Source organism: Hippoglossus hippoglossus, chromosome 18 (assembly GCF_009819705.1).
Source record: "Hippoglossus hippoglossus isolate fHipHip1 chromosome 18, fHipHip1.pri, whole genome shotgun sequence".
In the NCBI taxonomy this organism is placed as follows: Eukaryota; Metazoa; Chordata; class Actinopteri; order Pleuronectiformes; family Pleuronectidae; genus Hippoglossus; species Hippoglossus hippoglossus.
The window spans coordinates 13,739,045-13,765,037 of NC_047168.1; the positions used below are offsets into that span (position 1 = coordinate 13,739,045).

General features: G+C 43.9%; 2 protein-coding genes and 2 long non-coding RNA genes across 20 annotated transcripts in view; 3 read left to right on the forward strand and 1 right to left on the reverse strand.

Annotated features, from left to right (window-relative positions):
• Window positions 1-25,993, forward strand: part of LOC117751817 (zinc finger protein 638-like) — a 72,593-nt gene that overhangs the window by 4,968 nt on the left and 41,632 nt on the right. For 16 of the 17 annotated variants that reach the window (XM_034568764.1, XM_034568750.1, XM_034568751.1 and 13 more), the window contains 23 exons: window positions 120-281; window positions 389-813; window positions 1,006-1,235; window positions 1,360-1,494; window positions 1,645-1,743; window positions 2,042-2,070; window positions 2,463-2,605; window positions 2,707-2,811; window positions 2,897-2,931; window positions 3,214-3,366; window positions 3,669-3,797; window positions 3,884-4,051; window positions 4,193-4,319; window positions 4,465-4,635; window positions 4,726-4,760; window positions 4,941-5,105; window positions 5,185-5,319; window positions 5,499-5,537; window positions 5,625-5,765; window positions 6,079-6,179; window positions 6,273-6,296; window positions 6,628-7,039; window positions 7,288-8,603. In XM_034568764.1, the coding sequence (XP_034424655.1) occupies window positions 120-281; window positions 389-813; window positions 1,006-1,235; window positions 1,360-1,494; window positions 1,645-1,743; window positions 2,042-2,070; window positions 2,463-2,605; window positions 2,707-2,811; window positions 2,897-2,931; window positions 3,214-3,366; window positions 3,669-3,797; window positions 3,884-4,051; window positions 4,193-4,319; window positions 4,465-4,635; window positions 4,726-4,760; window positions 4,941-5,105; window positions 5,185-5,319; window positions 5,499-5,537; window positions 5,625-5,765; window positions 6,079-6,179; window positions 6,273-6,296; window positions 6,628-7,039; window positions 7,288-8,603 (4,479 nt within the window). The remainder of the gene's footprint in view (window positions 1-119; window positions 282-388; window positions 814-1,005; window positions 1,236-1,359; window positions 1,495-1,644; window positions 1,744-2,041; window positions 2,071-2,462; window positions 2,606-2,706; window positions 2,812-2,896; window positions 2,932-3,213; window positions 3,367-3,668; window positions 3,798-3,883; window positions 4,052-4,192; window positions 4,320-4,464; window positions 4,636-4,725; window positions 4,761-4,940; window positions 5,106-5,184; window positions 5,320-5,498; window positions 5,538-5,624; window positions 5,766-6,078; window positions 6,180-6,272; window positions 6,297-6,627; window positions 7,040-7,287; window positions 8,604-25,993) is intronic. The other variant, XM_034568753.1, reaches the window with a different exon arrangement.
• On the reverse strand, window positions 31-25,348 carry LOC117751944. Its single transcript, XR_004611944.1, has 3 exons — window positions 25,212-25,348; window positions 10,109-10,113; window positions 31-41 (listed from the first exon to the last, which is right to left on the reverse strand). It is a non-coding gene; the product is annotated as an uncharacterized LOC117751944 (long non-coding RNA).
• LOC117751933 lies at window positions 8,627-9,167 on the forward strand. Its single transcript, XR_004611933.1, has 3 exons — window positions 8,627-8,865; window positions 8,953-9,020; window positions 9,052-9,167. It is a non-coding gene; the product is annotated as an uncharacterized LOC117751933 (long non-coding RNA).
• Window positions 12,241-22,222, forward strand: LOC117751823. Its single transcript, XM_034568778.1, has 16 exons — window positions 12,241-12,326; window positions 13,513-16,041; window positions 17,171-17,232; window positions 17,659-17,697; window positions 17,802-17,984; window positions 18,144-18,589; window positions 18,751-19,025; window positions 19,127-19,637; window positions 19,989-20,165; window positions 20,266-20,300; window positions 20,420-20,566; window positions 20,831-20,956; window positions 21,323-21,361; window positions 21,447-21,572; window positions 21,654-21,780; window positions 21,982-22,222. Exons 2-16 carry the CDS (start codon window positions 13,936-13,938, stop codon window positions 22,206-22,208), a joined length of 4,626 nt encoding a protein of 1,541 aa, XP_034424669.1. The 5' UTR covers window positions 12,241-12,326; window positions 13,513-13,935; the 3' UTR covers window positions 22,209-22,222.

The following is a 25,993-nucleotide window of genomic DNA, read 5'->3' on the forward strand; positions in this document are numbered from 1 at the left end:
GTAACGTTCTTCAGACAAGTAGTAATCAAACCAGTTAGGAACTAGTAACCTGCAGATTTGTGGAGATATTCTTTCCCTCTCATTAACCTCATGTTTAACTCGTTCCCCGCTCTTTTCAGTGCTGCAAGGAAAGATGCCAAACCCTCCTCCTCGGCTTCTGCGCAGACTTCCCAACAGCGTCATAAGAAAACCAGTCACGGAGGCCGCTCCCGTTCGCACTCGGAGGGAAGAAGAGAGAAACGCAGCCGATCACTATCATCACACAGCTCCAGATACACTCGGTCTGTGAGACACAAATTCTGAATCTCTCGAAATGTCAGATTGCAAGTGTTTAATTTATTGTTAGTTTAATTAACCGTTGACCATTCCCCCCCCCCCCGTATTTCAGTTCCCGGACTCGTTCTCGCTCTCCACGTTACGACCATGATTGGTCACATTCAAGGAGCCACGAGAGACAGAGGAGAAGAGACGACAGATGGTCATCTCCAACAAGAAGCCTCGAAAGACGATCATCGCTGCCGAGGAGGAGTGAAGAGAGATGGTCATCTCCAAGAAGAAGCCGCGAAAGACTCCCATCCCCAAGGAGGAGAGACGAGAGATGGTCCTCGCCAGGGTGGAGTGAAGAGAGATGGTCATCGCCAAGAAGAAGCCCTGAAAGACTCTCATCCCCGAGGCGAGACGATGAGAGATGGTTGTCTCCAAAGAGAAGAGACGACTTATGGTACTCGAGAAGACCATCGTCGTCAGAGAGTTCCCCTCAACGGCGGCTGAGCAGTGCCAGCAGACTGTCGAAGAAACAATTTGGCAAATCAGGTTTGAGAACCCAGCTCTTTCCACATTAAAAACTTTGTACAATTTTCCTTTATTGCCACTTATAAGAACAATGGATCACTGAGAATGTTAGAACACAAAGATGCACCCAAAATTCACTCATCTTTAAAGAAGTACTTCAGTATTAATAGTATTTTAATGTCTGACACTGTTTGTCGCCTTTGTCCCTCCTAGATGTCCAGTCTCTGTCCACACTGGTGAAAACTCTAACTCCTGCCTTGCTCAACGAGCTAGCCAAGAAGACCAAAGGAGGGAAACGCCTGAACCTTTATCCCTCTGCTGTGAGAAAGAGCCCGTGCTCTGCTGCCCCCCCGTCAGTGAAGAAGAAGACGATGGTGATGACATCGACCAAGGCACTCCCACCGCTGCCGAAGAGCGATGTGAGCGCTTCCCCAAAGACTAAGGTTGGTGGGTTTTGTTTGTATTAGTTTATCAGGGACTTTTGCCAACTAACTGTTTTTATACAGACATGAAAATCAGTTTGGAAACTGACACACAGTCTGTATTTGGTTGTCTCCCTTTACTCAGTTGTTCAAACCTTCACCTCCAACCATGGTGAGGTTAGAGGGCGTAGTTAACAGCCTCTCTCACGGTGACGTGGTCGCTGCCATGGAGCAGTTCGGAAAAACCAAATCAGTCGTGTTGTTTCGGAAGAAACTGGAGGTATGTATCAAAACTATTCACTGTATACACTGACGTATGTTCAGGTGTTCATGTTTCTGATTGGCATGAGGTGGTGACCTGTTATTGGGAGAATCTGGTGAGTCCTGATGGTCGTGTTGATCCAAAGTCTTGTGTGTTTGTGTCACGTAGGCACTGGTGTGTTTCGAGAAAGAAGAGGATGCCAAGAAACTGAAGAGCTTAAAGAGCATCGACTTGAAAGGAATCGTAGTCTATGTTGTCACACAGAAGGTACGACTCTGGATCTGTCTTTCGCTTCCTGTTATTCAGAAATAAACCTTCCAGACTAGAAGTATTGGGACAGTTGCATATTTCCGGGTCTTCAGGCTCTGTGCGCTTCTTTAAATTTGGAAAAAAACGGAAACGTCCCCACATTGTCCTGTTGTTGTGAACGAGTCTGAGCCGAACGATCTCCGGCTGCTTCCTCTGATGGGAAACACAAACTTCATGTCTGAAAACAGCTCAACGTTGAAGCACCGACTGAAAACCAAGAATCTAAAATAACAAATGTGATTTGGTTTGTTTGCAGAATCTTCAGCTAAAGAAGGCTCCTCTGAAGTAAGATGCTTCACTCACACACTTAAACACTGGTTTTATCTTGTATTAATCAGTATATTACTTTATTCAGGGACTAGTATCTCTTTTGTCTAGACAGTAAAAATATTGTATATATATTTGTCATTCGTCCACTTGTTTTCAAACAGTGTTTAGGTTTTAGGATTGTTTTTAGAGGTAGGTCTGAGGTTAATTACACTTCTTACATTGTAGAAAAATATAATGTTCAATGCCATTTATGTTTTAATTTAATTATGATTCTAGTGTTTAAATAACATTAGTACTGGAAGTCAATCTTTGAAGGACGTAAGATTAACATTCAAACCACAATCTGGATTTTACATTTCTCTGTTCTTCTCCTGCTTCACAACCATGTTCTTCTCTTTTGTTCACAGGAAACCTGTTTTGTCCGGTGTCTCCACATCTCAAACCGCTAAAACCACAAAAACCACCACTTCCTCCAGAACGGTTTTGCTCCCGACGCCTTGCAAAGTGTCACAGAATTCCTCTGGAGCCAAAACAAAACAAATACAACAAGGTAAATGTTCATAGTTGGTCCCCCAGTGTTATCACACTGATGTTTGGGCTCACGTAAGTTTGGTTATTTGATGATATAATTCTTCAATCTCCTCTTTGAAGCTCCTGCGTCTGCCTCTATAGCTGTCAGCAATGATTTCGCCGTGAGCCAGGAGCTGCTGACCATTGGGGACATGATCATCAAGCACCTGAATCAGAACAAAATCAGTAAGAAATCCAAGAGAGAGTCTGTTTGTATTCCTGATTCTTCTTTTTTGTGTGTCTTTGACGTTTACTTTTTGCTTTTCTACAGAGTGCATCAGGAAGAAAACCTGCCAATTGACGCAGGTAGGATTTTTCAAATCACTTCGACTTCACTGTTTCAACATCTGGTTTCTTTTTGTCTGGTTATGAGCCAGACCGATATGATATTCAGGAGTTTCTGACTGGATATATCAACTGATGTTAAGAAGATGTTATCAAACCCTTATAATAAAGAAATGTAAATTTTACAGCATCAATTTACACTAAACACGTCACTGTTGTTGTTTGTCAAACTTGATGTGAAGTGATCTTGTTTTATTCTTAACTTATGAACTTAAACATTTTTTTTTTCTTAAATTTCCCCAGTTTTTGGACTGTGGCAAAAAGCATATGGTGATATCCCACCTGCCGAAGTACGAAGATGGCTGCTACACCGAGGAAGACATCGCCAACGTCTTAATTCCATACGGATTCATCTATAAACACGAAAACATCTTTGTTTTTCCTGAGGCCTGCATGGTAGAGACCGATTTATCACTTTGGTTTATTTATCCCATGTTTTGTTGTCTTTCAGGATTCATCAGAAGTTGTCATGTCGTGTGTTTAGCTTCCTTAACTATGTTTGTTACATCAAGAATTGGGAATTTCATTACAACCGGCACAAACGTAGACTCATTGATGACCTGATGAGAATTTGTCCATCATTGGCCATAACTGCGACTTCAATTTCCGAGTAATTCTAGTATAACTCCTAATGTCGTATATTTTAACACTGTTTATACATATTGTATTGAATACTTTGTCTCTGGTTCCCCTCTCAGGCCTTTGTTGTGATGCCGACAGTGCAGGAGGCGCACGAAATAATGAAACTCACTGTGAGTGACAGCATCATGTTCAAAGGGTCTCGTCTGCTGCCGCACGTGATCCACGACAACGTGTTGAAGTCGCCGGTAAGCGTGCACAAACCACACTGCTCCTTTTTCTCCACAGGTTTTTATTCATGTCCAGTGTATTAAATCTGATGTTCTTGTTTCAGCTGATGTTTTATCGATACCTGATGAGCCTGTTCCTGATGCGGTCAAATGAGGATCGGGGAGAGAGAATAATCTACATCAAGAACATTTCACCGAGCGAAGCCAGAGACCTCAGGGAGACGTTGAGAACAATCGATTCAGTCATAAACTACCTGCCTCTGCTCAACAAGGTATAAACACACACACACACACACACACACACACACACACACACACACACACACACACACACACACACACACACACGTGTTTAAGTGACTTAAATAAAGACTTCCTGTTCATCTAATCTTTCGTGTGTGTGTGTGTTTCAGGTTTATGTTGAATTTGACTCCAGTCGTGATGCTGATCGAATCGGAGTTTGGCACAGCCTCCTGAAACATGCCCCTGGCTACAAAGTTTACAGACTGAAAACAACAGACGGCCTTTCTACAGCTCTGTGTACGTTTTTGTGTTAAGAAGTTAAAAGGGTTTGGGCTCAGTCTTGGAGACAAGAAGCGATTTCGGAGTAGAACCGTTTCTCCTCTCATCTCTTTGGCGCAGGAAGTTACTGAGCATTCTCTTTCGCTGCTTTTTGTCTTTGCAGCACCAAAGCTTGCTGCGAACGCTCTGCCGGACGGCAAGGATGTTGTTCCCGGAGCAACTATCCCGTCAGTAAAATTTGGCGTTCCACAGGGCAGCATTGCACCGTTTTGGGTCACAATGGCTACTGGTCCCTTCGTGTTCCCCACCGTGTCTCCTTGGTTCATCATCCCAGGTAAGAGAAACAGCCGGAAACAAATATTTAGCTGCTGAATTTAACAGGTTTTTGTTCGGTTAAGTGATTCTGCTCTTCTTTGCCTCCAAGAACATCTGACCGTCAAAGGAGATGTCGACATCGAGGTAACCACATTCTCTCTATAACTACAACCAATTTCCTTTCGTGTAGTTTACAGTTTAAAACTAGCAGTAGAGCCTTCACCTCCATCAAGGCCCAACCATCCTATTAAATGAATCGAAGCTGCTCACACTCACAGATATCAGTCCCCTAAATATCCCAGTTTTTCTTTGTGTGTCCTGCAGAAGGCCAACAGTCGAAGTACCATGTTCCCCACACTCATGTTGACCGGTTTACCAGAAGGAGGCTACAGGCAGGAGGACGTCGCCAGGCTGGTCTGGCCTTATTTCCCCAAACAAACTCTCCACTCCCTGTACTACAACGTGATCGTGCTGACACTGCAGAGGAGGGTGAGGACAAAAGGCTGCAGACGGACAATTGTTCCAGTTGAACTATGTTATAACATCTTTTCTTTCTTCTCCCCTCCAGGCCTTCGTGCATTTCAGCGATTGGAAGTCGTGCTGTGATTTTGTCCGAGATCACATCAGGAAGCCGGTTTCTGTCCGAGGCTGCGTTCTCAAGATCCACTTTGTCCTGGAGTACATGTATCCTGAGTCAAAAGAGGTGTGGACACTGAGGAGAGAGTTAAACAGCACAACATGAATTTGATCGTCTCTCCTGACTCAACCTGGGAACCGTTTCTCAATGAACATTCAAACAGTCTGAACCATTTTGAGAAAAGATGTTGGTCGACTGTGAAACGTGTTTTAACAACATCTCTGATCATCTGTGTCTTTTTGCAGGAGCTCATGTACAAATCCTTGATGAAATGGAGCAACTCTGTAAGTTCCTAATCATTTATTTCAATCTGAAATTATTAAATTCCTTGACTCCTTGGTCCTTAACACCAGTCGTTTGTGGTCTTTCAGCGTGTTCCAGATCCCCAGTCTCTGGAGGAGCGGCTGCTCTGTGTGGAGATCTCTGAGACCAGAGTCGAACTCGTCAAGACGGTCATGAAAATGGTGGCGTCCATTGCTAAATTTGTCAGCTTCCTGCCGCTCGCCAACAGGGTACGACAACGACAACACAACACACAGCTTCAGTTTTCACATTGAAGTGTGGAGAGAAGAGCGACTGAATGAAAGCATACAATTATTTTTCAGTGTCGTGGCCTAAAACTGTCAGAACAAATTGGTCCTAAACTGCTTGTTTTAAGACATTTACTATATATTCACTCATTCATATCAGAATAACAAATTTACAAACATGATCACATTACATTAATAAATCCTGTTTTTTTCGGTAAGTTTCCGCTGTAACATCTTAAACTGATGCTTTAATAGACTCAAGTATTTGTTGCTGATCTCTTTTGTCTCACCTCAGATCTGTGTGGAGATGGCTGACTCCAGTGGTGTAACTAAGGTGGTGGAGAAGTACAACTCTTACTTACTGACGTCAATTTCTGCATCGCAGGGCCAAAACAGGTATGTGTCCTTAACTCAGGAATGAGAAATATATAATTTAACTTCCAAACCTGACAAACTCCCTCTTCTTCTTCTTCTTCTTCTTCTTCACAGGTGTCGAGTTCAAGGTGTTGAATCGTGAGTGTTTTGCTTTTCAATCGATTCTCGTCAGGTCAAGAATCAAATCCTGTTCCCAAAACGTTGACAATAATCTGTGTGATATTCTTCTCTGTGACATTTAGCACTTAGCATTTAAAGTGTCCAAGATGAACATTGATATTTCAGGATTAAAACACCTTTTCCTGTAACAGAAACAGTAATGTTAGCTCTTTATTGTATGGTGGCTAACATTAGCTGTTTTCTAATTGTAACTAAAGAGCGATCCGCTATGTTGTTTAACTTTGAAACGTGGTGTGATGTCGCTCCAAAGCTTGTCTGGTCAGATACTGATGAATGTTTTTAATTTTAGTGTGAAGAGCCTAAAGCAGCGTCTTGAAGACTGCACTGAGATCATTTTGAACCTTGGTCTGGACGCCATCAGTGCTGAAGCTCCGCCCGCGACACAGCCTCCTCCTCCTAAACCTTCCGATAACGGGCAACAACCTGTTGTGCAAACCAGTGTCCGTGCTTCTGCTAAACCAGCAGCATGTGATGAATCCATCACTTGTGAACACGGTGAGAAACTGGGAACTGAGATCGCCCTGGACTCCACCGCATGTCCTCAGTCAAATGAAGAACAACTCGTTAAGATGGTGGAGGACGGCTCACCAACAACTACAGATGACGCTGCTTCCGGCGCCACACACACACATCTGGTCACCTCTGAAGAACCCACCACAGAACTTCTTCAGATTGACCAGGAACCTTTTGGGGCCAAAGAGGTGATGATTTTATTTATGCTCTTTGTTAATTATCTGTATTTATGGAGAAATTGGGAGCATTTAGATCATAAGGTCACAATCATGAGTAGACGTGATCTATTTAACTAATAATGCAGTTATCATTATCTCCTTGTCCGTATTGAATACATACGTTATATATTCGCAGTGTAGCTTGGAAAAAGCATCAATTATATTTGATTGAGATTTAATTGCTTCAAAGATTGATTCCTTCTTTGTTTATGATCCAGGGTCAAGAAGATTTTTCAGATGATGTACTTGCTTCAGACGCCTACATTTTTGATGAGCCAGATTTTGACATGAGTGACTTTGTCACTGTTGATGAAATTTCTGATGATGTGGAAGAAACGAGCCCTGACCTCCATAGCTCCTCGTCTTCCAAGCAGTCCTCCACAGGGAAAAAGGTAAAACAAAGCTCAGGTACTTCATATGCTCCGAAACAGACCTCAAACAGATCCTCAACAAGATCCTCGACAAGATTCTTGAAAGACTCTAAGAGCTCAGCTTCTTTTTCATCCAAGTCAACCAAAGACTACGTAAGGAGAAGCTCGTCTTCTATCTCGACCTCTGTGTCCCCAAAAACAACTAAGGACTCATCTAAGTCGATCAAATCCCCAGCCTCATCCTATGCCTCTTCGTCTTTTCTGTCTCTTGAAACCTCTCCCTCCTCTTGTCACAAAGCACAGAGGAGCAAGACAAAATCTCCACTCAAAGGCTCTCATGCTTCATCCTCAAGTTGTGGAATCCGATTGTCCTCAACTGCACGTGAAAGGGTAAAGATGCTATCAGCAGCAGTGTCTGTGGAGCGTCTCCCTGTGTCACAGAGACAAGCAGCTAAAGAGAGTGTAGTGGCAAAGTCTGACCACAAAGTGTCAGCAGAGGGCATTGCTGCAAAAACTGTTGAGTCAGAGACCAAAATAGAAAAATCCTCGGAGATGCATCCACCTGCACAGGGACAGAGATTTGGGTTGAGCCAAGACCAGAATGTGGAGACTGGTTTAAAGGACACCGCACTCAAAGACCCGGAGAAAGGCAAAGAGAAAAAGGAAGAAGAAGAAGAGGAGGAGGATGATGATGATGGTGGTGAAAAGTACCAAAGGCTCGATTCATTTGATGGCCGAACTGATAAACAGCAGGATGAAGGGAATCAAGCAGGCAGCTCTGACACCAAGTCACCTGAACCTGAGAAATGCTTGGTCTTGGACAGTGTCAACGATGATGGCAAAGATGACACTGAAGAGGAGAAGGTGTCGGAGATGGTCGATTCCATTGAAGAAGAACTGGTTCAAGAAGCGGCCGCCACAGAAAGGACTGATAGAAGAAGGAGTGGAAGAGGAAAGAAAGAGGACAAAATGACTCTGAATCTCACTGAAGCATCTGAAAAAGCAGATGAAGATGAGGAGGCTTCGTATGAAATCTTAGACTCTGTGGAGGACGAGACTGCGACTGAGGAACCGGCCGTTATGACAAGATCCACCAGAGGAAGAAGGGGAAGGACGACTAAGAAAGACCAAACAAAAAAAGAGGACACACCGACGAGAAGGAGGCGCACTCCTGCCAGAGAATCACAGGAAAAAACTCCAAAAGGGAACTCACCAACAAGGAAGAGCGACATCACTGTAAGAGAGGAAATAGATGAGGATGCGACCTATGAAATATTAGACTCTGTGGAGGACGAGGTTCTTAAGGATGACCGGCCCCCTACAGGAGGAAAAAGGAAGCGGGGAAGACAAAAGAAAGCCGTTAAATCAACTAGAAAAGACACTGTAACACTGAAGGGCGACAAAGAGGCTGATGATGAAGAAAAGGTGTCGTATCAGATTCTGGATTCTGTGGAGGATGAGATGGTTGAAGATCACCCTCCCACAGAAGAGTCGCACAAAAACGAGGAAGAGGAGCCTTTGTACCAGATTGTAGATTCTGTGGAAGATGATCAAGTTCAGGAAGAGTTGACCACTGAAGTGTCCGAGAGAGGGACGAAGAAAACAAGTAAGACAAAAGATGAAACTTGTCCAAAAGAGGAGGAAGCAGCTGTTAAAGAAGATACACCAACGTGTAGCACCATTGTGGAAGCATCCGAAAAAGTGGTTACCAAGGATTTAGATCATGAAGGTACATCAACAACAAAGGTCAAAGATCCCACAACACCAGAAGTGGAGAAGAACCAAGTGAGGAGTGCTCTGGTGAACCTGGATGAGGTCAGTGATGAGGAGGAAGATTACCCTGACGACATAGCGGAGGAGGAAGAACTGAGGGAGAGGAAAGCTGCTGCTAAGAAGGAGCAAGTAAGGGAACAAGAGGAGGAAGTAGAGGTCGACACCAAGGAACAGGTGACTCTGGACGAGGTGGAAGCAGACAAGGCTGGAGAGGGAAAGGCGCAGATGCGTCCGGAGTCGAATGGTGAGATTCCAGCCGGAGAACTTCAGGGGCTCGTCACTCTGGATCAAATTGTAGAAGAAGTGGAGGAAAAATTTGAGGCCCGCCCACCCATCAAAGACGGCCAATCAGTGGACTCAGCCCCCCAGGTAAAATACCGATTCGGAATCAGAGTTAGAAACATCGAAGTTTGATGTTTCTGCCGTGAGGAAACTATTTTAAATGCATCGCAAAACACAAATTTGTCAACATACATGCTGCGCGCACATCTACATACCATAAACTGTATATATAAAGATTAACGACATGATAGCTTCCCCGAAAGTGAAGCCAAATCATCTTGATTGCCCCCTGGTGGCTGGCTACAGTATAGGTCATTAACTTTACCTTTTGTATGGTATTTGTTTGTACAACGGGGGTCAGGCGAAGATGGGTTCACAGTCTATGCTTCACAAACACACTCTAACCATGTGTTGCTCCTCTTCGTAGACGTCGGAGACTTTAGATGAAGCGAGTGATGACAAGAAAGAGAAGCTGGACCAAGTCGAGCCGACATCCAGACCTGCCGAAGGTTTGTGTTGAAATGAAAGGATTTACGATGGCTACCTGCTGATGTCATTTCAAACCAAAAGTTATTTATAATACACTGATTGACTTAACCCCCCCAAAAATGACAGAAGCTTTTCTTAGGCCTGATCAATTTATCAGTTCTTCCTCTTCTTCAGCTGTGAGTAAGAGGAAGAAGGAGATTGTCGGACCCGAGGCAAAGAGATCTCGTTCTAAGTCTCCCTCTGTTCCTGCCGACTTCAAGCTGCCGCCATTCAGAGCCAACCACCCCCTCGGTGAGAAACGCACTCGCCGACACAGTTTTATTTAATATTAATTTCACCAGATTGAAAATAGTTTGATATGTTTTTTTACGTTTGTGTTTGTGTGTCCCTCCAGGTCAGGAGTTCGTGGTCCCTAAATCCGGATACTTCTGTAACATCTGCCGTGTTTTCTACCTGAGCGAGAGCAGCGCCAAGGACGTTCACTGCAGCAGCCAGGCGCACTACAACAACCTGCAGGTACACACACGCACAAAATGTAACCCAGAGACACACCGGTTCATCCACTTCATAGTACACAAACATTCCTAATAGAGCATAATGCTGATTCAGGCTATTTTTAACTGAACTCACTGAGCATTGTAATGGAAAATTCCACTGATCAATGTCTTACTACTGTTTTGACTGTTTTCTGTGCACTTAGCTGATACAACATCGATGTCTTCCACCTCCTGTTGACCTTTATTTGTGCAACTGTGTGCTGGGTTTGATTCCTCTTTCTGTAACAGTGATGACAGACAGCAGACGGTCCTGTCTGCTTTCTGTTCTGTTCCCATTTCATCACATTGTATAAAAAAACCTCCTTTTGAACTTTCTTGCTGTTGCACTCTGAGCCATGTTGCTGGCTGTGTAACCCCCTGCAGAGCTAATAATTCAAACTCTAAGGCAACTCCGGTCTGAGAAACTCATTATTTCAAATCTCGTGATAAATTTCCACGACAGCATATTCAGGTCAAACAGATCTAAGAATGTCCATTTTACACCTGACACTGTTTGTGTTCTTCTTCTCAGAAACACTACCGCAAGCTTCAACAGAAACTATCAAGAAGTTCAACGCCAAATTCTCAAGACTACGTTTCTGATTGATCCAGACTTCAGCTTCTTTCTGGTCCTTTATTTTGATTGTGCCTTTAAAATCTGGACGAGTGGAAACGTCTGGAGCCACTGTGGGAGGGTTTGGTCGAGTTGTGTTTTCACCCTGATGGTCACAGGGAAGGTTTTAGTGTGGATGGTCTCGTTGGGATTAAAACTCTGTCTTTAAATGTTTGTCCCATTATTTTAATTAAAAATCTTTAATTTTCAATTAAAAATGTTGGTCTTGTTGCAGTTAGTTGTGAAATAAAAGCTGACAGTCATCTTTACGTCTCAAATACATACAGTTGTAGTTATTTTGATATTCCTCGTGCAATGTGAAGCACATTTTGAGGGATATAATGCTAAGTTTGTAGAAATAAAGTGTAGATTTTAAAAGATAAGCGTTTGAGTTTCTTCATATGCTGGTGGACATTTTTACACTAACTTGTATGTGCACTGTTTTTTTTTGTACATATCAAATTATTATCTCACACATGTAATTAAGGTTACATTGGTTTGTTTGTTGTTTTTTTAGTTTTTGCCTTTCACTGCTGCTACTTTACATTTATCAGTCAGTGCTATTTCTTTTCAGTGTTAAATTCCAGTTTGTAAAAGAAATGTATGGTGGAATAAATATTTTAAATAACATTTTACAAACAGTATTTTATGTAAATATAAATAAAAGGAGTTCTGATCAACACGTTCTTGTGAAGCAGTTTGTTTGTCGTGAGTTAGATGTGAAAGTCCGTGAGAGTAGACACTACGACGTACTGCTCGTTTATCTATAACCTGACCTTGGTGTGTCTGTGGAACGAGGCCCCACCCTCACAAACATGATGAGGATGGGCAAATATTCCTCAACTGAAATATTGCACATGACTTTGACTTATTACACGATATTGAATATTGCTTAAGATCTTGAAATAGTATGATTTAAAAACATCACACATATTGCGGGTGAAACAAACAGAATAAAATTGCTCTTCCAATGTAAAGTTGTTGTTTCTCACATAAGGAAGATTCGCCAAAACGTGACCTTTATGGATCAGAATCGAACCGTCAGCGTTGTCTTTCAGTGACCGCGCTTTTACTCTGAAGGGTGCGTGCTTTTACCCTGAAGGCCGGTCACCCGCGCCGGAAGTCGTGACGGCCGGTTTCCTGGGACGTACTGACGCGAGAGAGAGTTTGGTGCCGTTTGGACGCGTCTCAAGGTACGTGACGAAAAACAAACAATTTAAAAACACGCAGCGATGTTTGTCAAACATTTTCTGCGTCTAATTCTACTCCAGCTCTCGCGCTAGCTCCGGTTAGCAGCGGCTAGCTTCGCGGTGCTCGGGCTCTGCGCAGATCGAGACCTGATCATCACACCGCCAAACCTGATTCAACGCGTTTGGGTCATCGGAACAAACGTAGACCTGCGTCATATTTCACGAATGTCACGCAGACTCTGCGTCTGCTTTGCGCGCAGGTTGTGTGTCAGATGCACGACCCACACAATGATGACAACAGCAAACTTTATTTACACTTCTAAACACACACAGTCACAAACTGCTTTACAAGTTCAGAATGAACAATTGAAGGCAAAACAACAATACACAATTTTGAATGATTAATCTTCACGTTAAAGAGTAGAAAACAAGTTCAAATTAAACATAACAAAACGTGTATTATAGATGTTAGGATCAAATGTGTTTGTGGAGTTTAACAGACGAAGGAAGCCCCGACGGAAAGGTCCCCATCACCGGAATGGACGAGACAGCAGCAAGTTCTTGACAGTTTCACGGGGGACGTCATCAGAAGCTGTGGGACCAGGTCCAGAATGACCCACATCTGTGTGAGGACCTAACGCCTCGAAGATGGACTCTCTTCTTCCATGTTAAAGCCAAGAGCTGTTTGATGACGTTGACCCTTTACTGTCCTCAATCGGGGAGAGGGATGCCTCTTTCGTTCCCACTCCGTGACTTTACAAGTACCCTTCAACGTCTTTTGTAAGATCTACCTTGAGAAATGCGTAATTAAAGCTGTGTCTCCACTGCACGGACATTCCCCAGGATCTAGGAACCTATGATGAAACGCTGGCGGTGTTCCAAGCTGCGTCCTTCACGGGCTGCGTTGACCTGCGAAGGCCAAACCGAATGTTATGCCAAATCCTGCCTGCCTGTAGAGGATAGTCATAACATCAAGGATATTTTAAAAGAGATAATGGAATTGTAGTTGCAGGATGTTACATTTTGCCACATTCTTCGTCTATTGGCTCTAATGTTTCAACTGTTTCCATCAGAGTTGAGTTGTTTGTTTGTTTCAGTTTTTCCGATGTTTACCCTGAGCAGCAGTGACATTGTTTTCTCTCTCTATCTGTGCTGTGTTTCTTTTGCCCCCTTTTTTCTGTCTCTCTAGTGAAGCCCAAGACGTGTGAGGGAGGGAACTAAACAACCGGAGGCACCAGAATGGACCAGACCAGACTCTCCAGATGATGCATGTGACTGAGCCGAGGAGCCGAATCCATTCAATGAACCCTTTGTTCCCGTTTTTTTTTTTACTTTTTACTTTTTGGTTTCTATCTGAGCATTTAGCTCCTTCTCCTGCTGCAGGCCCCTTATCGAGACCCCTGGAGGTCTTGTAGGGAGCCGGTGCCTGATCGAACAGCAGGCTGCATCCTTGCAACTGAAATCCCAGCTGACGCGGAGAAGACATTCTCTTGGTTGACAGTTGAGTTGTGAATTTTGCTCCATCGGACAGGCTCCCCACTCACGCTCAACACCCTCATCCTCAACTGTTGTGGTCATCAATCTCCTGGATCTCTTGAAGGCTGAAAACACCATGTCTCATCCCCATTATAACCCCTATGCCTCTGGTAATCAGAGTTCCAACCAGGGGCAATATGAAGTCTCCAGTATGCAACCGGAGAGAGACCTCCGAAGGGACATTCCTGGTTTTGGACCAGGGTCCAGTTTCAATCCTCCTCCAGCTTCTTCTCCAACTCCTGCCAACCATGGGGGAAATATCCCATCACTGCTGAATCCGCCAGTGAACTACAGGCCTGAACAGAGTCGGGCCAGAGTAAACGTGGGGGACATGGAGAGGTCTGTGGACTCGCATATTAGCAGAGCCAGAGAGGAGGTGAGGTGTCTTGACCGACCTGCCCAGCCCATAGGCCAGAGCACTCGCTTCACCCACACTCAGAGTGATGAGATTCTCTCTTCAGGCACAGGGACGACTTCCTATCCGATGTCCTCAACCTTTGCCTCTGTTGGACGCAGACATGCTGAAGTTGAAAGTAGCAGTAGCTCCTTGGACTGGTTGCCAAAATACAAAAGGCCAACTGCTGATGATTCCACTAAATCGTATTCATTACCTGCTTCATCTAGCTATACAAGCAGTGGTGACGTTGGTCGGTTTAAAACTTCCAGTGACAGAGAACGTGATGGACAGTCCATTCCAGGATTAGGTGATTATGACTATCCTGAACCGGACAAACCAGCAGCTCCTACTGAGACAAGTCACCACAAGTACACCTCTGAATCTGCGGCAAACATTCTTTTGAATTTTGGTCTTGAAAAGGAGGATTTGGAATTTCTCATCTCTTATCCTGAGGAGCAGATCACCCCTGAAAACCTACCATTCCTTTTGCGTCAAATCCGCACTCAGAAGATCAATAGAGCTATGACTGCAGTTGAGTCAAAACCCTATCCTCAACCTCAACCCATCAGAGTTGTGAGTGAAAGGGACAGTTTGACTAGTTCTGGAGGGTCGTCAGCTGTTCTCCAGCCCAACAAAGTGATTGACTATGGACATACTAGCAAATATGTTGGAGGGGTTGGGGATGAGATTGGAAGGACCAGTGGCAGAAGTGCAAACAGTGATGTGAGTGGCATTGGTTTGTTTTTGGACGAGCAACGCAGCAGCAGCAGCGACAGTCCAGAACAATTGAAAACAGATACAGAGATAAGAAGCATTCCTGTGTTTTTTTCACGTGACCAGAGTAGCTCTGTTACCAGTGACCGCTCTTCGTACACTTCAATACTGAGGCCTGTAGCTCCTGCAAGTAGTGTTCCAATGCAACAGTTTCAGACCCAACCAGACCAGACTTCTAAACCAATCTTCAACTCTTTCTCACTTCCAAAGAAAGACGAAGACAGAAAAGTCCTCACCTCTGAAGCCTTGAAACCCTCTCCTTTGAAAGAACCAGAGACAAAACGCCAGTTAACGTTGAAAAGCCAACAATCCTCGAAGGTGTTGGACAATGTGTATCCAGGCCGACGTGGTCTTGTGGTCATTGACAAGATTTATACCAGTGCTGCTAAAGATGAGAGTGAAACCCGAGGACAAGATTCAGGGTTTTGTGAGCAGATGATAAAGCTGCTGGAGGAGACACAGCAAAAGCAGAAGGCACCAAAACAGCATGTGCAGAAGCAGCCGGCGCAGGAGCAGCTGGCTCAAATGCAGCCAACAAAGAAGCAGCTGGCTCAAATCCAGCAAAAGGAGAAGCAGCTGGCTCAGTTGCAGCAAACGCTGAAACAGCTGTCTGAGATGCAGCCGGCGCAAATGCAGCCAACGCATGAGCAGCGGGCAAAGAAGCAGCCAGCACAAACACAGCCGGCGCAAATGCAGCCCGCGCAGACAGAGAAGGCACAAACACAGCAGCTGCAGAAACAGCCAGTGTCGCAACTTGGGAAGGTGTTGTGGCCGACAGTTTACCCCACTGTGAATCCTTCTTATTGCCGACCCATTGTTAATCCTCCAGCTTCACTTCAGCCAAGCCCCAACACATGGAACAGCGTTGATTCAATTTTAAAGCATTTAGTTAAGGTACCAGGCATTCAGAACCAGCCAACGCCGGCCATGATGTATGACTATGCTGCGGCCACACCAACAGTCTTCCCACATACCTGTTCTCTCTGTTACAAAGAATGCTTTACTATGAAGGTGAGTGTGACAGCTAACTACTTTTCTCTTTAAATCTAAGTCACAATGTCAGATTAACATCATTTGACTCAATTGAATCAATAATTAGAACATCCGTGTGAGGAGGAACTATGAAAAGATTTCATAGTCTACATCGCAATGTATTTAATGGCCTCACAGAACACTGCTGCTTGTGCCTCTTTCTTAAGAGGTACATTATCATACCCTCGACCACCATCACCATGTTTGTCATCTTGCTTAATAAGCATCGCAAAATAGAGGACAGATGTAAGTACGTTGGCAATGTCGGTTACCTCATTTGAAATGTACATATCTCCTTAAGATCTGAGCCTCTTGTAAGACATTCGTTTCTTCAAATTCTTTCATCTCCAACAGTGGGTAGTTCTTGTTTAAGGCCATTATTTCGTGAACCCTCATCATCCATTTTTGTAAAGCATTAAAGTGTTATTGTTTCCCAAAAAGAGTTCCAATAATTTGTACCACTACTGTCAACTTGAGACGTTGACATTGAGAAAGACACACTGGCTTCTTCGCATCTCCCCGCCTTTGCTCCTGTACTCTGTGGTTTGCTCCTGATCTATAACTGACAGCAACCTCTGCCGAGAAGATGTTGTCATCACAGATTCCGGAGCTCAAGAAGAGAACCTATGTACTTTTGGTGTTACTGGTACTGTGGCTCCTGTATTTGTCGGTTTACATGATGAAGACTTGTTGCCCTTGAAGTTAACATGAGTAAAGTAATTATAAAGGTTCTAAAGGAATTCATTTCCTTAATTTGTCCACATCCAGATTTATTATTCGTTTACATGCTCATTTCTAATAGGCCGTTATTTACACACAGCTTTTTATTTACTCTCCAGGCTGTTGGCTCACGTCACAGCTCTTCACATGAACTCAAGGTTGTTCCCATCTTTTGTAAAATTGATGCAAATAAACCTGATAAAAAATATTTTTGGACTTCCCAACTTCTTTGACTTATAGAGACGTATCAAGAAAAATTGCACAAGAAGCAGGAATGGTTTGAAGAGCCAAGAAACGTATTTACGACTGTTGAAATGTTGCATTACTGAGAAAACGGACAATAGTTGTGATGACGTCTAAATGTTGTGTGTCCTGTTCTGATTACTAGGATTGGATCTCCCACCAGAACAGCATCCTTCACCTCAACAGCTGCAAATACGTCCGGACACTGTCAGTCTTTTTTTGGTTTTCTGTAAAATTCTGTTACTTTTAAGGGATTGATCATTAACGATTATTTGAAAATTGTAGCTCCTTTTGTTTGGGAATATGTTTCGGTGAAGGTCGACCGGGAATGTCCCAATGTACTGAGAGGACATACTGGACAGAAAGGGAAAGAACGGTCTCAGGATTGTTTGCCTCTGCAGTATGTTGGTGCATAGTTAATTGCAATAGTTGCCCCTGTGTCTCGGAGATTGTTTCTTGAACCCACATTGCTGGGAAGCTCTTCTGAACTTCTGTTAGGACTCATGAATTAACAATGGCATCAATTGGTAATTTTGTAGTCACAGTTTGCAGAAGCCTCAACAGAGAAATGCTGTTTTGTCAAAACAACATCTCTTTTGCTTTAATGGTTGCATTTGAATGGTTTTATTCCAGATATCCGCAGTGGAGTGGTGAGATCGTACTCGAGCCCAGGTCCATTTCTTTCTTTATCAAATCATTTGCGAAATAGTACCTACTCCTTTTTTTTCTTCTTTGCTTGTCACCAACCTATGCTTATGTCGTTCTGTTCTTTTCAGTGATGCGGGGAAAGATGCCACGCCCTCGACTTCGGCTTCTGCGCAGACTTCCCAAAAGCGTGAGGAGAAAACCAGTGTAGGAAGCCGCTCCCGCTCGCCCAGCCCCCGTAGGCGCCACAGCCCAGATAGTAGCAGAGAGAAACGCAGCCTATCACGATCATCACGTGGCTCCAGTTATGGCCGGTCTGTGAAGCATTCATTCTTAAATTCTTAATAATTTACTGTGAACATAAGCATTACTGTCACTTGAGAAATATTTCAAAATATCTTGATTAGAAAAAAAATTTAAGATTCATCATTAATTTGATCAACTGTTGAAATCATTTTTTCCCCTTGCCTCAGTTCTCGTTCTCCATCTCATGATCGGTCACGATCAAGGAGCTATGAGAGATCAAGGAAAAGAGAGAGACGATCATCATCAAGGAGGAGAGGTGATCGACGATCTACACCAAGGAGGAGAGGCGACAAACGGTCTTCACCAAGAAGAAGTCGCGAAAGATGGTCATCTCCAAGAAGAACCCGCGAAAGACTCTCATCACCAAGGAGGAGAGACGACAGGTGGTCCTCGTCAAGGAGGAGAGGAGAGAGATGGTCCTTGTCAAGGAGGAGAGAAGAGAGACGGTCCTTGTCAAGGAGGAGAGACGAGAGACGGTCCTTGTCAAGGAGGAGAGACGAGAGACGGTCCTGTCTGAGAAGGAGCCGTGAAAGTAGATCGTCATCAGAGAGTTCCCCTGAACGGAGGTCGAGCAGCGCAGACAGACTGGTGAAGAAAGTACTGGAAAAATCCGGTGAGTGAAATTTCAAATCTTTTATTTTGTCAGCCCCTCTTTAATGCCCTAGGGGCCTTGGACCTGTTTACAAAGTTACCTTAGACCATGGTCATTGTATTGAACATCTCGCTGGCACATTGAAACTTTTCTCTGACACTCTCTTTCATCTGTCTCTGTAGATGTCAAGTCTCTGTCCAAACCTTCTGACGTGGAGGCTGTGGTTAAAACTTTATTCGCTGAGATAGCCAAGATGAAGTCCTTGTCATCCTCCTCGTCAACCAAAGGAGGAAAACCCTCAAAGTCTACTCCCTCTGCTGGGAAAAAGAGCTCAACCTCCGCTGCCTCTTTATCATCGTCCGCCTCAAAAGCAAAGAAGACGACAGCGATGACAGCATCCGCCAGAGCCAGCCTGCAGGCGAGCAGGGCTAGTGCTTCCACAAAGACGAGGGTTGGGGTGTGTGTTTTGTGTATTATTTTATATTTATATTTCTCTTATGATGGTGTCATTAAGCTGATTAACCCTAAATAATACATTTTATTTTGGTTTGTTTGCAGGATACTAAGCAGATCTCTAAAAAGCCAAGATCCGAACCACCTAATGTCTCAGAAGGAGATTCGACAAAAGTAAAAGTTGAAGAAAAAGCCAAGACTTCAGACGTAGAAACAAAAGGACGTGATACAAAGGTTGCAAAATCTAAACTGAAGCCCAAAGCAAAATGTGTCAATGCTGAGGCAAAACAAGCTAAAGGCGCTGAACCGATGGAGCTTGGGGAAGCAGGAGTTGACGTGGCAGAGCCCATGGAAGTAGAAAGTTGTGCTGAGGGCAAAGAGACAAATGTGGAAGCTGTTTCCGACAAACCCAGTGAGAGTCAACCACCAACCAGGAAAGATGAGACCGGGCCTCCTACTGTTCAAACAGCTGACGAAGCGTCATCACAGGTCCCAGAACCAGAGTCCACAGCCCCGGAGTCCACAGAACTGTCTGCAGCTTCGGGTCTGGGCACCAAGATGGAGGCTTCACGAGCTCCAAGCTCAACTGAAGAGGGGGAGAAAAAAAATACAAAAGGTATGTTGAAGACAATTTGATGAAAGGAGGTTGGTTTTAAAGATAAATATTCTGCAACAAAGCCTCATGTCTTTGTTCCATTGTTTACATCTGATCGCACCTCACAGATTTATGGTCGCCCCCTAGTGTTCACGTTGCTCTGGACCAGGGTCCGAGGAACCTTTCACACACGTCTAAAAAATAACCAAACCTGCAATATGCCCCTTCTTCTGTGTGTCATTGCCTCCTGACTTCCTTATTTGTTTTTGGTCTCTACAAAACTCCACAGAAGGGTTTTAGCTCAGTGTTGAGGATCTTTTCAAAAGCTTTCAAAGTAAAACTGCTAATCTTGGTTACATTTCTGATTTGAAGATCCTGCATCTGCGGAGAAGAACCAAAGGGATCCAACATCAGCCTCCGTTTCAACTGAGCCAGCAGCTGGAACAGTGAGCGAAGAGCAAGCGGCAACCGCCACGTCGTCTCCAGCTGCAGTCCCCTCTCTGACCATCGGGGAGATGGTAGAAAAGCATTTTCGTCCGGATAAGATCAGTAAGAAATCCAAGAAAGAGACACAGTTGTCTTCCTGTTATCATAATTCATATTTTCGTCAATTTTAGTTTTTGGTTAAAAATCTTCTTCTTTTTCACAGAGTGCCTGTCTAAAAAGTTTGTCATGTCACGGGAAGTAAGTTCTTGAGTAATCTCTTAAAATGGGGTTTATTCAGTTACCTCAGTGAACATTTCCTCTCCTGTATTTATCTTTCATGATTATGGAAGTAAATAATTTCTCTCCATTGTTTCCAGTGCTCTAGGAGGCTGCTGATGATCTCCAACCTGCCAAAGTTTCACGAGGGCTGCTACACAGAGGACGACATCGTCGATGTGCTCATTCCTTTTGGATTGAAATACTGGGGCAAAAAAATAATCTATGTTATTCCTCAGGCGCGCGTTGTAAGCACAGTTTTATATCTGCATCGTTGTGGTTTATTAATCCCATATTCATCAGTTTCTTCATGTGATATTTTTTTGGGGGGGGGGATTTATTGAAGTTCTGTTACAGTTTAACATAATTTATCGTAATATCTCTGAAAACATTGTAATAAATACACAATTAGTATTGTACTGATTTGGATTCTACAGTAATATAACTACTGCCGTTCAAATTTGTACCGTATGTTTCAGTATGATTGATTTGTTTCTGCTTCCCCCCCCCAGGCCTTTGTCTTGATGCCGTCAGGGCCTTGTGTACGCAGAGCCCTGTCTGCCAGACAGGATGTCATTGCTATCAAAAAGAATAGACTGTCTTTGCATGTCTTGGAAGATTGCATACTCATGGATCCGGTAATTACCATCACTGCTTGTTTCTATGCCTCTGTGCCGGCGACAGCCAACGGACGGCGGCATTATGATTTCAATACAAACATTCAGCTGGAAATACAGATGAACTGATTAGAATTTGGTGGTCGAAATGTCATCTTATCTCACAGACCCCCTTTTGTACGTCACAAAGGATTTATCTGAGAAACGCTTAGAGGGAATCATTTCAAATTTGGCACAAATGTTCATTTTGACACCTGGATTAACTGGGACCTCATGGGAGTCTGAAACTGTACTGGGTGGAGGGGGCACACAATCAGAGGGCAGGGATTCTAGTTAACGATACATGTCCAGTATATTAATTCCTGCCTAATCTGACATTTCTTCCAGATTGGGTTTTATGCAGCCCTGATGAGGTGGATGGATACTGTAAGTAACACACACACGCACACACACACACTTAATGCACCTTGAGTTATTGAAAATAATAATGAACCTCTTGTTTTTGATGCAGCGGATGGATTATGAGGGATACCGAACGGTCTACATCAGGAACATTTCACAGAGCGAAGCCAGAGACCTCAGAGAAGCTTTGAGAAAAATCGATTCAGTCGCAAACTACCTGCCTCTGCTCAACAAGGTACACAAACCCACAGACACACAAAGCACTTGTGACTTAACAGGACTTCCAGCTCATTAAATCCATCTGTACACGTTTCAGGTGTTTATTGAATTTGAATCTGGCCGTGATGCTGATCGTCTTGGAGTTTGGTGCAGCCTCCTGAAACAGGCCCCGAGTTACATCGTGTTCCGGCTCAAAGCACTGAACAGCACCTTTAAAGCACTGAGTAAGTCTTTGTTGTAGGAAGTACATTGCAGAAAAGTGGTAAATGGTAAATGGTCTGTATTCATGTCAGGCTTTTATAGTCTTGATGACCACCACCCATTCACACATGAACAATTATCTATCTCTATCATACATCACTCACACACAGCTACAGCTGTCAGGGGCAAACTCGGGATCATCATCCTGGTTTTTGTTCTTGCAGCACCAAAACTTCCTGAGAAGGCTATACCGGACAGCAAGGATGCTGTTGCTTGGGCAACTACCCCGTCACAAAACTTTGGCGTTCCACAAGGCAGCACTTCACCTTTTTGGATCACAATGTCCACCATTCCCTTTGTGTTCCCTACCATATCTCCTTGGTTCACGATTCCAGAATATCTGACCGTCAAAGGAGATGACGACATCAAGGTAACCACATTTTCTCCATAAGTACAACCGATACTGTTGATTTTTCATTTTCATTTTTAAGTAATTATCCAAAAACCTTTTTTTGCCTGTGCAGCAGGATTTACAAACGTATCCGTTCTAGCAGCTTTAAAACTCCAGGGTTGGTGCATTTTCTAACAAAAACGTAGTAGTATGGATGTAGCCTTACTGTTCCACCGACAACAAATCTGCAGGGTCAGCTTTTCATTAAGTGAAGCAGACGAGGAGGTTTTACAGACGAGCAGAGCAACTAGAATACATACAAATCAGCATCAACAAATAAAAGCAATTGTAATTCACAGTAGAAGAACAATGTTCAGCGCTTTCTGTTCTTCTTTTCTCTGTGATTGAACTCTTCTCTCTGAACACTGTGTCCTGCAGAAGGCCAACAGTCGAGGTTCCATGTTCCCCACACTCATGTTTACCGGTTTACCAGAAGGAGGCTACAGGCAGGACGACGTCGCCAAGCTGGTCTGGCCTTATTTCCCCAAACAAACTCTCCACTCCCTGTACTACAACGTGCTCGTGCTGACACTGCAGAGGAGGGTGAGGACAAAAGGCTGCAGACGGACAATTGTTCCAGTTGAACTATGTTATAACATCTTTTCTTTCTTCTCCCCTCCAGGCCTTCGTGCATTTCAGCGATTGGACATCGTGCTGTGATTTTGTCCGAGATCACACCAGGAAGCCGGTTTCTGTCCGAGGCTGCGTTCTCAAGATCCACTTTGTCCTGGAGAACATGTATCCTGAGTCAGAAGAGGTGTGGACACTGAGGAGAGAGTTAAACAGCACAACATGAATTTGATCGTCTCTCCTGACTCAACCTGGGAACCGTTTCTCAATGAACATTCAAACAGTATTAACCATTTTGAGAAAAGATGTTGGTCGACTGTGAAACGTGTTTTAACAACATCTCTGATCATCTGTGTCTTTTTGCAGGAGCTCATGTACAAATCCTTGATGAAATGGAGCAACTCTGTAAGTTCCTAATCATTTATTTCAATCTGAAATTATTAAATTCCTTGACTCCTTGGTCCTTAACACCAGTCGTTTGTGGATTTTCAGCGTGTTCCAGAGACTGGGGATCTGGAGGAGCGGCTGCTCTGTGTGGAGATCTCTGAGGCCAGTGTTGCTGTCGTCAAGGCGGTCATGAGAATGGTGGCGTCCATTGCTAAATTTGTCAGCTTCCTGCCGCTCGCCAACAGGGTACGACAACGACAACACACAGCTTAAGCTTTCACATTGACGTGTGGAGAGAATGGGGATTGTACTGTATGTCAGAGCATCAGAAGGTCTACATTAGTCTGCTGTTGTGTGTAACATCAATTATTTTTGAATGTGACTGTGGGCTGACAATTGCAGAAAACCCTGAAATTAACAAATTTATTAAGTTTTTATTGCTGAGTCCTCAATAATTATTTCCCCTACTACTCTGCTGAGATTCTTTGACCAGGTTTGTCGCATCACTTTCTTCATTTCTTTTCCTCTCTCTCTCTCTCTTAACTTTGTCCATGATTCAGATCTGTGTGGAGATGGCTGACTCCAGTGGTGTAGGTCAGGTTCTGGAGAAGTACAGGCTTTTTTCACCAAACCCTCGATGTGATCAAGTGGTGTTGTAAGTTTGGTTCCCTCTTTAAAATGTTTTCAATGCCCTGTTTTCACACCTAAACTGACACCTCTCTTTTCCTTCTTACAGTAGAAAAGGCATAGGCTTTCAGTCGTGAGTATATACCTTTTTTAATTTATTATTTTTCTACAATGTAACTGTAATTATGTTAATTAAATGAATAGCTGCAGCCTTGAAGGCTCCACAGGAAGAGAAAACCGAGGGATGTCTTAACTATTAAAGAAACACAATAAAACCTTAAAGCAACAGCTTGATTAAAATCTATTTCATGGTTCAGTGACTGTGAACATGGAGAATGTTTCCTCCTTCATTCCCACTCTTCCCCCTGAACGTCAGTTCTCTGTAACTCTGGTGAGTGGGTTCCATCTCCTGTGAGAAGAACTGACTGAGAGTCAGCTTCAACTGTCACAACCAGCTCCAGTTGAAGAGTGAAGCTAAACTGTGGATCAGTTAAAAAGACTCAGAAGTTATTAAAAACCAGAGTTTATCTCCAATATTCAGCAGGAAACTGTTAAAACATGAAGAATTCTAAACGGGGTTTGGTGGATTTGCTCTTCTGCTCCATGAAGCAGGGGATCATGGGTAATGTCCACCGTTTAGTTGTGTTTCGGTTCAGTAGGTGGGACAATGCAATTTGTTTCTCTATATGAAATCACTTTCTGAGCCCAACGGAATTAATCACCATGTGGCTGCAGGGGGTGCTGTTGCTCAGCATATTTCTGATGTCACTGTCTTTTAAAGTGCGATATTACGCTGTTTTGTAAGAAGTTTTTCTGTTTTTAGTCTGAATACCTTTAAGAAGCGTCTCGAAGCCTCCAGAGGGGCCTCTATAAACCTGGATTTGGGCAGCGTCAGAACTGAAGCCAAGCCTCCAAAGCAGCCTCTTCCCTCCGGCCTCTCCGATAAAGGGCAACATCCTGTTCTGCAAACCAGTATCCCAGCCTCTGCTAAACCAGCTGGTGATGTCCCGATGGAGGACGTTGAGAAACTAGGAGCAGAACTGGCCACTGATTCCACATCTGCCCCTAAGGCAAATGAAGATGTAAATGCCGCTGATGGAGACACTGTCCCAGCTGCTCCCGGTCCCACATCCTCAGCCACAAGTCTCCCCAAATCTAACGAGACCACAACAGAACATCCTCCGATTGACCCGGACACCGTCGTGGCCGTGCTGGCAGCGGTTCGCCAGCACAGACTTGCCCAAGAAAGGACACAGAGAGGGAGTCAGGATGACGTTACAGACGTCTTACTTACTACTGATGATCAACCTTTAAACCTAAGTGAGTTTGTCACTGTTGATGAAGTTGGTGATGATGTGGAAGAAACAAATCCAGCCCAAGAAGCTTCAAGGGGCCAAGGAGATGCAAAGAAGAGAAAACAAGAAGAAGAATCAGCAGAATCCTGCAAATCCCCCAAAGATATCGAAGAAGCTGATGATCAAATCCCAAAAGATGAAGACCAGCCTCTTAAAGTCTGTAGCAACAAAGACAGTGATGTTACTGAACAAGAAACCTTTGAGATATTAATAATTGACGATCAGATGAAAATGGACCATCACGGCCAAAACACTGAAGCGTTGAGTGATCAGATGTCTACAGACATTTCACATATAGAAGAAGAGGAAGATGCCTTTAAGGTAGTGGATTCTGTTAAAGATCAGCCAACAACTACAGAGTCTGAGTCTGACAACAAGAAACCTGATGCGACTTCTAGAAGAGATGATAGATCTTCAAAGAGGAGTGGCCTGAGGACCAGAGCATCCAAAAGTGAAGAGAAGGTAAAATCACCAGAGAAACAGGACAGGATGGTCAAAAGATCAGAAACATCACGAGACACCACTGCAAGACTTCCTAAAAGAGACCAAGACACTGAAGAGGAGAAGGTGTCGGAGATGGTCGATTCCACTGAAGAAGAACTGGTTCAAGAAGCGGCCGCCACAGAAAGGACTGATAGAAGAAGGAGTGGAAGAGGAAAGAAAGAGGACAAAATGACTCTGAATCTCACTGAAGCATCTGAAAAACCAGATGAAGATGAGGAGGCTTCGTATGAAATCTTAGACTCTGTGGAGGACGAGACTGCGACTGAGGAACCGGCCGTTATGACAAGATCCACCAGAGGAAGAAGGGGAAGGACAACTAAGAAAGACCAAACAAAAAAAGAG

Coding starts and splice junctions, on each gene's coding strand:
- LOC117751823 (XM_034568778.1), top strand. CDS start 13,936: ATGTCTCATCCCCATTATAACCCCTATGCCTCTGGTAATCAGAGTTCC. Junction 19,638..19,988: donor GGAGAAAAAAAATACAAAAG/GTATGTTGAAGA, acceptor TCTGATTTGAAG/ATCCTGCATCTGCGGAGAAG. Junction 20,166..20,265: donor TTTTCGTCCGGATAAGATCA/GTAAGAAATCCA, acceptor TCTTTTTCACAG/AGTGCCTGTCTAAAAAGTTT.